Raw genomic sequence first — 15,672 nt, 5'->3', positions numbered from 1 at the left:
AGGAACAAGTATTCATACTTGAGTGTGTCTGATTTAAGTGTGTGCCCCTAAGCACAGCTATTATGCCCCCCATTAATCAGTTTCAGTACAGGGTTAAAGTGCCTTGATGGCCTGGTGCACAGACATTTGTTGTGGAGTAAGTGGACTGATTAAAGGATGAATAAAGGTTGGAAGATACAATAGGCCTGTTCTTTGATCTCTGCCACAGCTAACCTCAGTTCAGTTCAATCTCTCAGTCGTATCTGATTCTGCGATCCCATGGACTGCACGCCAGGCCTCCCTGTCCATCACCAATTCCTGGAGTCTACTCAAACTTATGTCCATTGAGTGAGTGATGCCATCCAACCATCTCATCCTCTGTCATCCCCTTCTCCTCCTGCCTTTAATCTTTCCTAGCTAACCTCACAACCTCAGAAAACTAAAGAAGGGCTGGGGGCTGGAGAGGAGGGCTTGGTTTTTTAGCCCTCTGGCAAGACAGAGTCTGGCTTTTTTTTTTTGGCCAAGTCTCCAAGCATGTAGGATCTTAGTTCCTCAATCAGGGATGGTATTCAAGCTCCCTGCAGTGGAAGCACTGAAGTGTGGAGTCTTAACCACTGGCCCAAGAGTGGCCTCTTAAAGGATTTTTTGATGTAGGCATGGTGATGTGAAAGAAGGCATGAAAGAGATGGTAAGAGAGTAAGTACTAAATTGAGTATACTAAAAATCTCAACTTGATCTAGTTTGCTGTTTGGCTTCCTCAAAATCAGTATACCCTTCACCAGTGTCCCCCTTCTCCTCCAGCCAATTAATTACAGGCCACCTGATTTCATGCATTTATCAGTATTACTTCAGCTTTGGCATCACCAAATTTTCCTTCAGCTCTGATTTCTTTACTTATTAAAAAAAAAAAAGACTATTTTACAAGTCACTGCTTCTCAAATTTTACTGTACACATAAATCACCTGGAGATCTTACTAAAATGAAGATTCTGATACAGTAATTAGAACTTGAAATTCTAGGCTTTTAATAAAATCCCAGGTGATGCAGACCCTTAGGTTTGCATGTCCTTAGAATCACACTTCAGGTAGCAAGGATATGAATGTTTTATTGTTCCAAAAAGGCTTTTGAGCCTCTTATAAAGTGGTATATACCTGAAAGAAGTGTTTTAATAATAAGTGCTGGAGCATAAGGCTTGGGATCAGATTGCGAGGAACCGTCTATGATAACTCAACTTTTAAGCAAGGTAAGTAGTCTAATGAGGAGAGTGGGAGATGGGATGGAGAATAGTAAGACTGAAGGTGAAGACTCCAGCCTAGTGAAATGGGGTGGGCAAGAAGACAGTGGCTGCAAGGACGGAGAGAAGTGAAGGGGATCCAGATACACAGAGGAGTAAGGATAAGGTGACTGATTTAAGGGTAGGGTGGGAAGGAGATAAGCTAGGATAAGTCCCAGTCTTCTGACTTGAGAGTCTTGGTAGTTTATAGTACCAACTAATATAATAAGATGGAGAAGGCAATGGCACCCCACTCCAGCACTCTTGCCTGGAAAATCCCATGGATGGAGGAGCCTGGTGGGCTGCAGTCCATGGGGTCGCTAAGAGTTGGACACGACTGAGCGACTTCACTTTCACTTTTCACTTTCCTGCATTGGAGAAGGAAATGGCAACCCACTCCAGTGTTCTTGCCTGGAGAATCCCAGGGGCAGGAGAGCCTGGTGGGCTGATGTCTATGGGGTCACACAGAGTCGGACACGACTGAAGTGACTTAGCAGCAGCAATATAATAAGGAAAACAAGGGGAGGGGCATATACTATATTGGGGAGTATAAAATGTGTGTGGAATGTTCAGATGGAAAACACTGGAGAATGTTAAGTAAGGAGCCAGATGTACAGGTCTGAAGCTACAGAGGGAGAACTCTGGGCTAGTGATTCAGATTTGGGTGGAGTAAAATCTAAGGCTGTGGGATAAGATTCCTTGGGGAGAAGATACACCAAAAGAAGAGACCTGGGCACATCAACATTTCTTTAAGGGGTAGTGGAGGAAGAGGATTTCACCAAAGGAGACTGGGGAAGACCAGTGAGAGCAGAAGAACTACAAGACAAGTGTCAAAGGCTGTCAAGAAGGATCAGTATGGAAGTGAGGTCTCCCATCTATTAATCTCTTCTATAAAACAACAGCAGCAGTTACTACTACTATAAGACTACCACCAGAAGCTTACTTTTCTTGAGACACTGTGTGCTACAAGGGTTGGGGAACTAGAGAATAGGTAGTTGGATTTTAGAGAGAAAGCCAGATCCATTATCCATTCAACCTGCATGAAGGACCAAGAAAGATTTTAAATCAGAGGATTTTGTCAACACTTACTGACCATCAGAGTACAGGAGCTTTAAAAAGAAAAACAACTTAAACTCAGAGATCTGATTAAACCTGTAGGGAAATACCAGGTCTCTGCCACCAGGCAAATTACTGTGAACTAACATCAGTATCATTAAAATAAAACAGGAAGAGATGAAAAGCAATCACAAAATAGGTTTGCAATCTCATCATTAGATTTACAATCTTGTTTTCCAAATTAGGTCTTTAAGCTTAGGCTCCTGCCTTTATTGGATGTGGTCTTAACATACTTAAGTTTTGGATACTCAACCATTTCCTATCAGAGAGAGTGAAGGCAAAGTAACCTGTCAATAACATTGACACATGGTGACAAATCTTTGAGCATGAATAGAAAATGCAGCATTATTACAGTCTCTCACCCCAGGACAGGGTCCAGTGGGAAGATGTCACAACCAGCCACATTTCTTGGTAGAAGAACTCCAGGGCTAGAGAACAAGATGTTCAGAGGCTGTTTTCATACAGTTTGTCTGTCTCTTCCTAGGTTTACAATGTGGTACAAAGGTCTTAAAACAGTGGGACAGAACTGTGTATACTAAGTAGTCCTCCCTGTCTGGCTTGAAACTCTAATATGATCAGCCTTTCCCCTTCTAAAAGTCACCTCAAACTAAGGATGGTACCTCCTATACTAATTTTGAGGTTGGGAAGACTTGGTGAGAATTTACAAGATGGAAACTATAGTTCCAGGTCCTGAGATCTCTTACCTCTGGTTGGGAGAGGCCACCATTGGCTGTCCAACTCTCTTCTTCGGTCTGGTTAGCTGAGGTGATGAAATTTCCCCTTTGAGAGCAGGGACTGAAGGAAGCAGACTGGCCTATAAAAGGGCAAGTCAGCACACTGTAGCCACAATAGGTTTAAAGGGTCTTAAAAACATCAATACTGTTATTGGTGGTGGGATTTTATTTTATTGAACACTACTTGAAATAAGTAGGTTCAGAAACCTTGATGATACAGTTTTATTTCTTGAATGAGCTGTTATTCACAGGGTTTGATCTATGCCTCGGCAGGATGTTCCTTTTATTTTTTCAGCAGGATGTTTCTTAATGACTTGAGGGCTCACTATGGGTGTGTAAGGTTTTCTTCTGCCTCCACTAAATCCCCAAAATCAATAATGGCTCTCACAACAGCAGGCTTTTGATTCCATGTAAGAACAAATAGTAGGGGCTCTCAAACCTCAGCAATGCATCAGATTCTAGCAGTCCTATACCGCATATTCTCATTCATGAGACAAGTAAATCTGTTAGAACTAGGAGACCCTTTTGAGTTCAGTTATACTAAATTTCATTTTCAGATGAGGAAAGTGAAGCCCAGAGATGAGAAATGACTTGCCTAAGGTCACACAGTATTGAGTAACAGAAATGAAAAGAGGATTTAGTTTTCTGAACTTGTTCCACTCTACCCACTCTGCCTCCCCACAAATCCCTTGTATATTTGAAAATAATTAAGTTCTTACCTGAGCTAGGTTTAATCCAAGGTTCAGGTTGGTAAAATAGCAGTAAAGTAATGCCAGGAAGAGGCAAGACAGAGGAAGAAGAGATTATAGCAGGCAAAATGTAGTGGGGAGTGTTACTGGGATTCAAATAGAAAAGAAGGCAGTACAGATAAAAGGACAGGAAGGAGGGTATCCTAAATAGCTGCTACAAACTGCACAGCTGCTATCTGTTCCTAATTCTCCTAGGGGGTTTCTTATAATTGTATCTTCTTCTTTTGGGTTCTAGTTCCTGACCTGAGATAAAGTTTCTCATTCTGTTGTCCTCAGGGTGTAGAAGATATTGGAAGAGCTCTTCCAAAAATTCAAATGTACTTTAATTAGTTAAGATAGAACACCACTTACTTTTTGTCCCACTGAATAGTTTACTTAATATTATCTCTCACTATATGTTTCATCAAGAGTAGTTCCATTCATTTCACTAATATTCGGTGATTTTTTTGTGTGGGGGGGTGTTATTAGTGATAACTGGATACAGCAAGATATGCAGGTGATCCTAGGGTTCCTTTGTTCCCCTCAAGGTGAGGAGGTCTCTTGAGACTACCTGATGTGGTTATTAAGCATTACAAAGGCAGTAGCTTCAACACCAGTGATAGTTTCTAAATCCAATCAAAATAGAAAATAAGAAATCTTTCATATGTAATATAATATAGAAGACAAAAGAACCAGGTATGTCTAACATAGAACAACATGGTGTATCTCATCTAGTGGTGGCTCTAGGAGGAGGGCAGAGAAGATTAAGAACTCCTGTTGGTATGAGAGTAGAAAAGTGTTTCTGGTATGGCTGTGCTCCTAGTTACTATTTTTCTGTGCAAGCTTCTTTGCCTTAAAGTGTGTTCTGGCTTCTCTATCAGTCTCCAACATTTTGTTTTCTTTTTTAGATTGCTTTTATCTAAGACCAAGTAATTCAACCACGTTACAACATGAACAAGTTGATAACTGTTCTTTTCATTTGGATAGTTTTTTTCTTCTCTATTGCATCAGATTCTTGGCATAGCCTATAGTTTGGCCAAAGCAATCCATTCCAGGGTTCCTGAGTTTAGTTTGTTGACCATATTGGCTCTTCATGAAACTAAGCTCAGAATTAGTCACATATTTATAAACATTCAGCTGATTTGACAATACAACAGAATTACATGAGTCACCCCACCCCCTCCTATGTCCCAACTCAAAACTTAAACACCTATAACCAAAATAAATCTTTAGATTAAAAAGTCAGGAAGCACAAAAGGAGTCTGAAGGGTGATCTGGGTGTCTTAAGTTTGTTCAGTGTCATCTGACTGAAATCCTACTGTTCTTATTAACATATTCATGATCCACAAAGAGCTAAACCTTTTAATGGCCTATCTGCTAAAATCAGATAGGATACATTACAGGGGCTTGAAACATTCTCACTTATAAAAATATATGCAAGAAAACCAAAGAACAAGGAAGTTTAACAGAGTAAGTATACAACTTATTCTAAAAGTGCTTTTGCAAGGCAATCTAAGAATGAACTCTAAAGTGTAAAATGTGAGAAGACTATTACAAATATAGTATTAACAACTTGGTTCAATATGATTGTGGATTGGGCAGTACCTGCATGACCACTGAAAGGATCACACCCCACTTCTAAATACTGTTCATCTTTTTATTGAATATTCTGGTAAATATTTCACATTAATACAGGCTACATTAAGTAGAGCCACTATATGACAAGAAATTTACTCAACTTTTTCCTTTTAAGTATGTAAACAATTGTACATGTATTTACCACCCTAAAAGGTTGAAATATGTAATCATCTAATTCTTTTCTGCATACAAGTAGCATTCAGTATGTTTAGCCCAAAGCACTAATTTCAAAATGGCTAAACTAACCAGAGAACATAATCAGGTGGTTAGGAAATCAATTTGTTCTTATACAATGGGCAATCAAATTTCCATTGCTAAAGCCTCAGAGAAAATTTCTTAGGCACATTAAAAAAAAATCCCCAGGGTTCTTCCAAGGTCAAAATTTCTCAAACAAGGCTAAAGAGTAAGACCTTCTAACTTAGTTGACATATTTGAGATGCATGTTTCCAATATGAGGTGCCCACGTGCCAGGCCAAATCTGAAAAGGGGGAGGAAAAATTGGAATTTCTAATTAGGAATCTTTAGACATTTACAAAACGAATATATAAATGCAATGGCAATTCACTGTTTCTGCCTAGAAAGAATACAGTACATGAAACAAAATGTTAAGTAGCATTATCTTGATACTGAAAAACTTAATTCAGATCAAGGTGGTAAGATGTCTTGACTTTTGATATTCAGAACTTGTATTACCCAAAGAATTAAAAGGATGACATGATAAATCTGAAAAATAAAAGAGCATTAAGTTCATTTTACCTGCTGGGCATCAGTGCATTCAGTTGAATTTTGAATAACTTTTATCATAGGGTTCCAAGAAGGATCTGGGTTGTGAAGTCCATTAAACAGAGGGCCTCCTGGAACATCAGCAAGCTGAGGATGGGAGGGTATTATGGTGCCTCCATACATGGAAATTGGTAGACCCTAAAACAGCAGAATGGTGTAATCATGAAGTGACTGTAAATGATGATTCCATAATACCAGCATAGATCTCTCTCATTTCCCTTCATTCAAAGAACTCCAGAGTATGTACAGCACCATTGTACAGTGTTGAGAAACCGAAAGTAGTTATCTACATCAGCAACACATTTTCACTGAGAATAGAGAAAACAACTAAACCCAATATTCAATGATTGGGAAATTTCCAATATTTTATGAACATATAATACCCCAACTTTTCCACATTTTAGATTTACTAATAAGCTTGTGCTAAGAAAAGGGAATTCTACACGATAGCTTGCAGCCACAGTCTGGCTTTACGGCAACCTGGAAGCTCTCAGAGCAGACAAGAGCGCAATGGTGAGCTCAGAGCCAGCTTTCCAGAGAGGGAGAGGCCTCCCTTCTCAGCTGTGGCAGCCAGATGCAAAGCAGCAAAAGTCAAATCTTCCAGGTTTGGAAAGAAGATGGCAGCATCTTCAGGATAGTTCGAGGACAAACTAACATAAACAACATAACCCACTTTTGAAAATAGATAAAAGATCTGACAAATTCATAGAAACAAACTAGTTATAACCAAAAATGAGAATTATTTCAGTACAAATTACTCCTTAACATGTGACTACATTGGCTGGCAAAGTGTTAAACAAGTACAATGATGTTTGTCAACTCACTTTAGAAAAATCCACAAAACTGCTCGCCATAGGCTGATGAAAAATGTTAGAGGGGGCTACCATTCCAGAATCATCTCTCTCCATTGGCTGATGCTGAGAGAATGTGCTTGGGTCTGACAATTGTTGATGCATTGGATGGTTCCCTATCACAGACTGTGACCAACCTGATAACCCTTCTAGAAAAAAGAATTGAAATCAAGAGTTAGATATTTATCTGGATAAAATAACAAAACATTACCACTGGAGTTTTTCATACTAAATTTAATCAAAAGCATTCCTTTGATAGCTCAGGACACATTCATAAAAATCTTTGCAATCCAAAAAAAAACCAAGTTCCTGTAACTGGATGTAGTCTTCGGAATATCCCAAACACTCTACCTTGTCCTTCAAAAGATTAAATGCTATCTGAAAGAAATCAAATGATTGTCCCATTCTCCAATGAAAAGCTTAAGAGGGAAAGGAAGTATGCTTTGAATTTTTAATTTCTAATTAACTCTATTTATTATATTTATTACTATCATACACATTACATCTATTATTAATATATAACCCAAACTAACATTCCAGACTTTGAGACTGGACTGGGCTCCTCAAAGGTTTAAACAATCCTACTGGTTAAGTGTAGGAATTAAGCTTATTTAGATAAGGAACTAAGTTTAAAAGGCAAAATCTCACAATTTACTCGATATCCCTCCAGACAGAGGGCACTATAACTGTACCTGACATGGCATTGACACCAAATGACCAGATTCCACTGTGTCCAACAGGAGCGACAAAACCGGTTCCCACAGGGGCTTGTGCGACAGACCCTCCTTGTCGAATTCGGGCTAGTCTCTCTGTTCCAATGGGGGGAGGGATTTTTCGATCCTGACTGGCACTGCCTCCTTTTGGTTGGCCCAATGTTGGTGGGGCAGAAGTGGCTGAAAGAGGTGAAGATGATCCCGAAGAAACAGATGGAATAGGAGAGTCACCTGGTGGCAAAATATTTCTCTATTGTTTTATTACATATAAAAATTCAAATTATAAAAATATGAGAAACCTTGTTGGAAAGATCTATTCCACAATACAGGTTCTGGAAAGAAAATTTTCATTTTGCAAGATCATTCAAATGAAAATATATGAGTTATATATACATTATCCTATACTACTACTGCCTGAAGCAAGTACAAATAGTCTAAATTTTTTTTTTTAATTGAACTGAACAAGGCTAGAAAGGAAGAAGGCCCTATTTATTCTTGCTGTAGTTCTTTTGTCAAAGGACCAATATTCACTGACTACCTCATGATGCTCATTAAAAAAAAAAATCAAATCCTGTTCACATCCTTTTAGAACTTCATCTATTCTAAATATTGAAATAAGTCAGAACAGGGGAATATTTTTACTTATAAATGGCAATACAGTTTCCTCAAATGTAAAAATAAATGAGGAATCATACCAAACTGATTAGATATTTAAATACCATTTCACAATACTGTCCTCAAAGCATCTTATAAAACTACTTCCCTTTTTTTTTTTTTAACTCAAGGCAGATATACTGAATGAGTTAATAACAAATGATGCTTAGATTGCTATAAAGTAACTAGATCCTTAGGTGGTGGTTTGGATACTAAAAGAGGTGACTCTTGATAAAAATGCCATGGTTCATCAGAAAATAGAGGATACAAAAAAGCTGAACTCAAACCAAGAGGGTAAGCAGCTTCTTCCTCAGTTTCTCTCTTTTCTTTGTACCTCTTTTCTTGATCCAAGTCTCAGTGTAACTTCAAGTCTGGCTTGAAAGAATAGCCTGACCCTTCTCAAGTTTTCTATCCTATAAACGACTGATAATTTTTGACATGACTGCAATACAAACCTTGGGTATTTGCATATAACTTAGATTACTTAAAATTACAATATGGTGTTCCCTGTAACAAATGATTTAATAACTTATTAGAGATTCTTTGGGACGATTTCCTCCAGGATTCCTACATGAGTTTGAGGCGCTCGTCCAAGGGTGGGGAGAAAAATGTTGTCTGTTGAAACTAGGGGTCCCAACAGGAGCTGGCCCTTGCAGGAAAACCCGAGTTCCTGGTATGCTGGAAAAACTTGTCAGAGGAGCAGAAGAGGAAGATGGGGAGCTGCCTGATGGGTCAATGGACGGTAATCCTGAAATAAAACAGGTCCAAGAAATCAAATTAGCTAAGGCTTTAAAAAATGAAAGTCCAAAGTTTACTTAATTCCTCTTTAAAAAAGAAGAAAGCACACAGTTTATTCTGTGGATCACAGCAACAAGAATCCATTTATACCACACTGTATGTCCCAAACCCATTTTTTTTTCTTGCAGTTGAGAAGAATACCTCAGGCAACACTAGATATAGAAAGTCCAGTGTTTAGGAATGGCAGTTACCTGGAGTATGTTTCAGATAAATCTCAAAGCCTTCATTGGAGGGGATATGAAATGACAACATGTTGTGACTAAGTGTTACCTATTACTTGGAAGAATAGCTGTTCATCTCTATAATTATAGTCATTCCCTATGCAAAATGAATAACAATCTACCAATTTTTTTCTTCCTGACAAGGAGGAAAAGCATACTATTAAACTAAAGATAATTTCAGAACTCCATCTTACCAAAAAAAGAAAATCAAAAGTTGCAAACTACATCAAAATTTCTATCAATATCTAGTTTATGTAAGTCTGAATTTGATAGTCTTCTCAAATTCCATTGCTTTCTCTGGAGAATATAGTAGGGAAAGAGGGCAAGGATCTGGAAAAGGATTATAGGTGCTCATTTCATTTCAGGAAAAAGTAGTTAACATCAACATAAAAAATTCAAAATTCTCAGGCAGGTCTTTAGTATATTCACTGGGTTGTACACCATCACCATCGTCAATTTTAGAACATTTTTGTCCACACTAAAAGAAAATGTATGCATTACCTGTCACTCTCCATCCTCCTTTACCTGATCCATATCTGAACCTTTAAGCAACTACTAACATTTTTTTTTCTCTCTAGATTTGCCTATTCTAGAAATTTCATATAAAAAGAATTATACAATATGTGGTCATTTGTGACTGGCTTCTTTCACTTAGCAAAATGGTTTCAAAGTTTATCTATGTTGTACCACAAATAACTACTCCATTTCTTTTACTTTATCTCATAATATCGAATATACATTATACTGAGAATAATATCTTCTTATATAGATACACCACATTTTGTTTTCCATTCATCAATTGATGGACATTGGATTGTTTCCACTTTCTGGCTATTATGAATGGTGTTGCCATGAGGATACCAGTTTTTGTGTAGGCATATGTTTTCTCTTGGGTATACATAGGAGAAGAATTACTGGATCATATGGTAACCCTTTTTAATTTCTTAAGGAACTATTTTTCCAAAGTGGCTGTAACATTTTAAATTTCTGCCAGCAGAGTTTGAAAGTTCCAATTTCTCTACATGCTTTCTTGTTTTTTGAAAGAAGGTCAACGAAAGAAACCACCCAGGCAGTTAAGAAATGAAGCCAAGCTTAATCAATCCTGGACCCTGGAATGAAGGTCAAGGATTAATGCTTGCTTTAAAAAAAAAAATTGTTTTTTAATTAGTAATAAGTAATTTTGATGTTACAGATCTGAATAATAAGGATCCCAAACCTGGTTTACTACCAAATTAGATGGATGATTTCCTTGACTTTCTTTTTTCCAGCCATTCATAATCTGTACATCTTCTGGGATATAGTATTAGAGTGCAAAGAGCTCAAACACTGGAATATGAAAGATCTCAAGCTCAACTCTAGCTAAGGCATCTAAATTCACGTATTAGTTACTGCCAGTCACGTGAAGGACTAATTTAAAAATTAATTAAATTTTACCACAGTCTGAGCATTGGCAATGAGCTCTTCTTTCATCCTGGGGCCTCTGAAACCTTTATTAGTTTTGACCAAAATGAAAAGTTAAAATAGCACCTATTTATAGAAAAAAAAATCCTGGAGAATAATATTTTTGGACCACAGATGGTCTTATCTAATATTTATTTTTATTTGAAAGATGATATAACAGCTATGTTTTCCTGAAAAGTAAATGGAAACGTATCTGATAGAAATGCTAAGGCTCACAAATTTTAGTAAACTCACAAATTTTAAACAACTTAGATCAGTTTATAATTAATAAAATGGAAATGGGCTCTGGGAAGTTTTCCAACTGGAAAAAAAATGCTAAATAAGTGGCACTATCACTTCTTACCCCCATTCTAGGTCAGCCACAATTTCTAATTTGTTTTTTAGCATTTATTAGAGCAGATTGGACTAAATCAGAGCATTATAGAGCAAACTGGAACAAAATTTTGGCCCTTAGACTCTGGAAAATAGATTCTGGCTTTCCAAATATCTTTGAACCACCACTAGCCTCTTATCTTTCCAAATCTTTCTTATACTGCTTCAGTAGCTAATTTCTAATTTCAAGGAACAAAGAGCTGATTTGAAATTGTTTTTTAAAAGTAAGAGCGCATACACGACTGGATCTCTTCAAGCAGCTCCATCTACTATAAATAAGATGGGTTAAGACATCATTTAATATTCATTCTGAGCACCCATGACTGAAAACAAAGAATGTAGATTATGAATTGTAATCCAACATTTTTAAATCTAAGAAATGCAAACACTCACTTTGATTTAAAAAATGTCTGTGAATTTGGAATCCTTGAAGCATCCTATGGGTCCCTTTTATGAATATCTTATATCAATTCTAAGAAAATGAACTGACATAAGGTGTAACTTCCTTGATAACAGGTACAGAGAGATCATAAAAAAGAATATAAAGCAGTTCATATTTGAGTGACTAACCTACAACTAGTTTTTTGTCCACTCAATCAGCAGTCATTAAGGGGTCTTTACTGTTTATGATAACACCCTTATTTCTTCATGATCATGCAATAAATATTATGTATAAAATAAATGCTTTATTATCTTTGGAAGGTTAGATTATGTTGTTAAAGCCCCAAATTGCGCAGTCATGATAGTTACAATAACTTACCAACTGGACTAGTAGAAACTCGCTGGGAAGGTGATCTGAAGCCAGGTGCCTTGGAATTGTCAGGGTGCACGTTCTCCAAGTGTCCAAGTACAGAGCTACCCAGAAATGCTGACTGAACAGTGAAAGAGGCATCTGCAGCAACTCGTGAGGACAGAGGACCATCTCCCCAACCCTGGTTAGCTGGCACCTGACTGCTATCAAAGAGACTACTGAAGTGATTGAAAAGCGTGGCCGGGCCAAACGTAGGTGGCAAAGATTTATTTGCTGGGTTAATGTGCATCTGAGAACCATTCATAATGTTCATGGCTGAAGAAAGCTGCACTGTAGCTGGTGGGCCTTGAGGTGGTGTTAAAGGAACTGGATTTGTAACAAAAATGGACTGGGGATCCTGGTGTATATTTGCATTTGGTACCACTGAGTAGAAAGAACCTCTGGGTTGCAATCGATGAGAAACTCGAGGTGCTGGTACAGCTAACTGAGGTAAATTACTGGTATCCTGATTATCAGCAGCAACCAATCTAGGTGATGCTAAAGTCAATGGAGCAGGTTCTGAATTAGATGCAAAAGGCATTGACATAGGACTTAAATCAGACACACTGGATGGCTGTGCTTCCTCCTGTGTGTTATTGGACAGAGGAGTGGGACTACCAGATGGGTGAGTTTCTGGAGCTCCTGGGGTGTTGCTGGCAGAGCTACTGCAGCTGTTGGCAGTTGAAGAGGGGGGACACAGGTTTGCCGTGGACTGGTCCTGTGTGGACAGTTTCTCTTTGGGGGCGGGCATGGCAGAGAAAGACTCCATCTTTTGTGAAGAAAGCTGTGCTTGAGAAGTACTTGCAGGCAGAAATGTGGTGGGAACTTGCCCACTAGTGATAGGTGCAGAGGAGACTGAAGGCAGGGAACTACAAGTGCTTGTCATAGAAGTAATCACTGTTGCTGGAGGGCTTGTCTTAGGCACACAGGCAAACAGCTGCTTTCTGACTGATGAAGGAGTCCGGGTATTAGTCACACACAGTTGCTGACTGGCAGCAACTACAGAAGAGACAGTGATAGGGCAACTGGCAGTAGCTAGTCCAGTAGACTCTGACGGTAGAACAGTTCCGTTCTGGTTAGGTAGACGGCCTGTATTATTATGCTTTGGAGAGCTGTTTGTGTTGCCAGGATTCACAGGTCTCACTGGGAATGGTCCCCAAGTGTTAGGAGAGGGTGAGAAGGTTCCTCCAAACTGGGCCATGGGTAAGCGAGGATGCCGAATCTGTTGCATGGTTTGAGCAGCCAACAGGGCAAAATGCGGGTGGGGATAAGCTAAGGGCAGAGAAACTGGGAAAGAAGAACGTACATTTGCTGGAACGTTCTTATTAAGTTTATTAGTGGGCTGGAACGTAGATAATGTTGTTGCCTGTGAAGTTACCAGACTTGGAGCACCCAAAGGAAATGCATTTTTACTGGAAGCTGCTGTGGTGCCTACTCCAGATGAGAAGTTTGCATGAATGGCTTTGATGCTGGCAGGTGTTCTGATATGGTTTTTAGGAATCAAGTCTTCCAGTTCCTTAGCAGGATCTTGAATAAGTGCATTAATAAGTTGAACTGCAGATCTTGTTGATTCTGTACCACCCCTGGGGAGAAAACAAACAAAAAACAAAACAAGATCAAAATCATAAAAAACTAGGTAATCTTTACCACGAATTAAAATTCTGATAGTACCATGGCTAAGAAAAATGTGCTTCTAATACAGTTTAACTTCCTCACAGAACTAAATATATATATATATATATTTCATAATCACCTAATTGTGATCATTCTCTCGCCATTCTTATCTTTTTGTTTATCCACATCAATGTGGGCACCAGTAACATCTTGAATTGCAGTGATGTTGCATCCTCCTCTTCCCATTATTCTGGAAACCACTGAGGCTGGAACAGATAATTTTTTTGACCTATAAAATGAAGACCACATACATGAGCATATGAAACAAAAATATTTATTAAAAAAACGTCTCAAAAAAACATGTCTCAGTAAGTATGTTCATGAGTATCTGGAGAATAGTATTTATCAAACCTTAAAGAGGAAGTTATTAGAGGCTTTTATTTAGAAACTGACCTCGTATTATACTGAATTTAATTTAGTAAAGATGAAAAACACATTGCCATTTGAAAAAAATTATACTTAAGTCACTCACGATCTCAGCATTCAAAGTATCACATGTTAACTGAATGGCAATGATCATATATATTGATACTTTCAAAATTAAAATAATGCATACCACATTGTTAAACTCTATATGAAAATGAGTACAGGCAGGTTATCAGTTTCAACGACTTTACTAAGCAATAAGCCTCGGAGTTGAATTACATAAAAAACAATTCACAAGTGTATGAATTCCACTTGTGTGAGGCATGCGAAGAGTTGATTCATTGGAAAAGATCCTGATGCTGGGAGGGATTGGGGGCGGGAGGAGAAGGGGACGACAGAGGATGAGATGGCTGGATGGCATCACTGACTCGATGGACGTGAGTCTCAGTGAACTCTGGGAGTAGGTGATGGACAGGGAGGCCTGGCGTGCTGCGATTCATGGGGTCGCAAAGAGTCGGACACGACTGAGCGACTGATCTGATCTGATCTGAGGCAAGTGGAACTAGAGAGAACACCAGAGGCTGACACTGGGATCTGACAAGATGGCCTGGGTCTCTTGCAGGATTATTGTGGAAACTCAGTGTTTGCTGGCAGAACCAAAGGAAAGCAACATCCATTATTTTCATGTGGTCACTGCTGACTGTCAAGATTACCCCCTTGAAGATTCCACCCTCAAACTTTGAACTATACCGTCCAGAAGAATACCCAGTTGCAGACTCTAAAATACATTTCATGATCAAAATTTAATATCCCAATGTAGACAAACTGGGAAGACTATATTTAGACATTTTGAAAGCTAGAGCATAGACTAGGCCATAAATAATATAATACTTAAATCAATCTAATTATTAAGTGCACATCATTTCTCCTGTTCTGCCAAGACTTCTTCCTTTTTTGTTTGCTTCTAATGGACAAAAAGTCTTAGAAAAATTATACAATAAAACTTCAGACATCTTAGTCCTTTGGTGATTAAGTGCACACTAGTAAATCTGTGTCTTGTCCTAATTCCCTGTTGTAAAGCATGAGAAGAGGCTTGAAATACCTTCTGGATTGTGTGAAACATTTTAAAGCACTGGTCCCCCTCTGTTTTTATTCATCATGGTTTAAGTATAAAGCAGTGTGAATAAAGAGAGTTGTCAAAGTTAGCTGCAGGGGTGTTTCTATTTGTCTTTATTTTTTTGAGGGAGAAGGAAGTTTTAATTTTATGAGCTCTTTCCCCACCTTTTACAGTGATCTAACTGCATTAGTTAAAAGTAGACAACGATTCTTTAGTGAACTCTATGTAGATGAACAAACTTGCCTGACTCAAAATGGGACCATTAAACAATATCATAGCCCTAATAACATTGTGACTTTGCTGTCAAGTGAATCTCTCTTAAGAAGTTTGTGACCTTTTTGTATGATTTGTCTGTAAACTGTTATATCTTATGCTTTAATAAAGTATTTTTTGTTTTTCCTAAA

General features: G+C 38.2%; 2 protein-coding genes across 4 annotated transcripts in view; one reads left to right on the top strand and one right to left on the bottom strand.

Annotated features, from left to right (window-relative positions):
* The window catches only part of SRA1 (steroid receptor RNA activator 1), a 25,052-nt gene extending 9,380 nt beyond the window's left edge, over nucleotides 1-15,672 (top strand). The window contains exon 5 of the mRNA XM_070374467.1: nucleotides 14,774-15,672. Within this exon, the coding sequence (XP_070230568.1) occupies nucleotides 14,774-14,958 (185 nt within the window). The 3' untranslated portion in view covers nucleotides 14,959-15,672. The remainder of the gene's footprint in view (nucleotides 1-14,773) is intronic.
* Nucleotides 5,474-15,672, bottom strand: part of ANKHD1 (ankyrin repeat and KH domain containing 1) — a 104,682-nt gene continuing 94,483 nt past the window's right edge. For 2 of the 3 annotated variants that reach the window (XM_070374455.1, XM_070374456.1), the window contains 7 exons: nucleotides 13,865-14,014; nucleotides 12,082-13,694; nucleotides 9,041-9,217; nucleotides 7,795-8,046; nucleotides 7,076-7,251; nucleotides 6,225-6,389; nucleotides 5,474-5,946 (listed from right to left, as the gene is read on the bottom strand). In XM_070374455.1, the coding sequence (XP_070230556.1) occupies nucleotides 5,887-5,946; nucleotides 6,225-6,389; nucleotides 7,076-7,251; nucleotides 7,795-8,046; nucleotides 9,041-9,217; nucleotides 12,082-13,694; nucleotides 13,865-14,014 (2,593 nt within the window). In that variant the 3' untranslated portion in view covers nucleotides 5,474-5,886. The remainder of the gene's footprint in view (nucleotides 5,947-6,224; nucleotides 6,390-7,075; nucleotides 7,252-7,794; nucleotides 8,047-9,040; nucleotides 9,218-12,081; nucleotides 13,695-13,864; nucleotides 14,015-15,672) is intronic. The other variant, XM_005900189.3, reaches the window with a different exon arrangement.

The sequence above is a fragment of the Bos mutus genome, chromosome 7 (genome assembly GCF_027580195.1).
Source record: "Bos mutus isolate GX-2022 chromosome 7, NWIPB_WYAK_1.1, whole genome shotgun sequence".
Lineage (NCBI taxonomy): Eukaryota > Metazoa > Chordata > Mammalia > Artiodactyla > Bovidae > Bos > Bos mutus.
The sequence above is the reverse complement of the archived record's forward strand: the minus strand, read 5'-3'. Positions and strand labels throughout refer to the sequence as shown.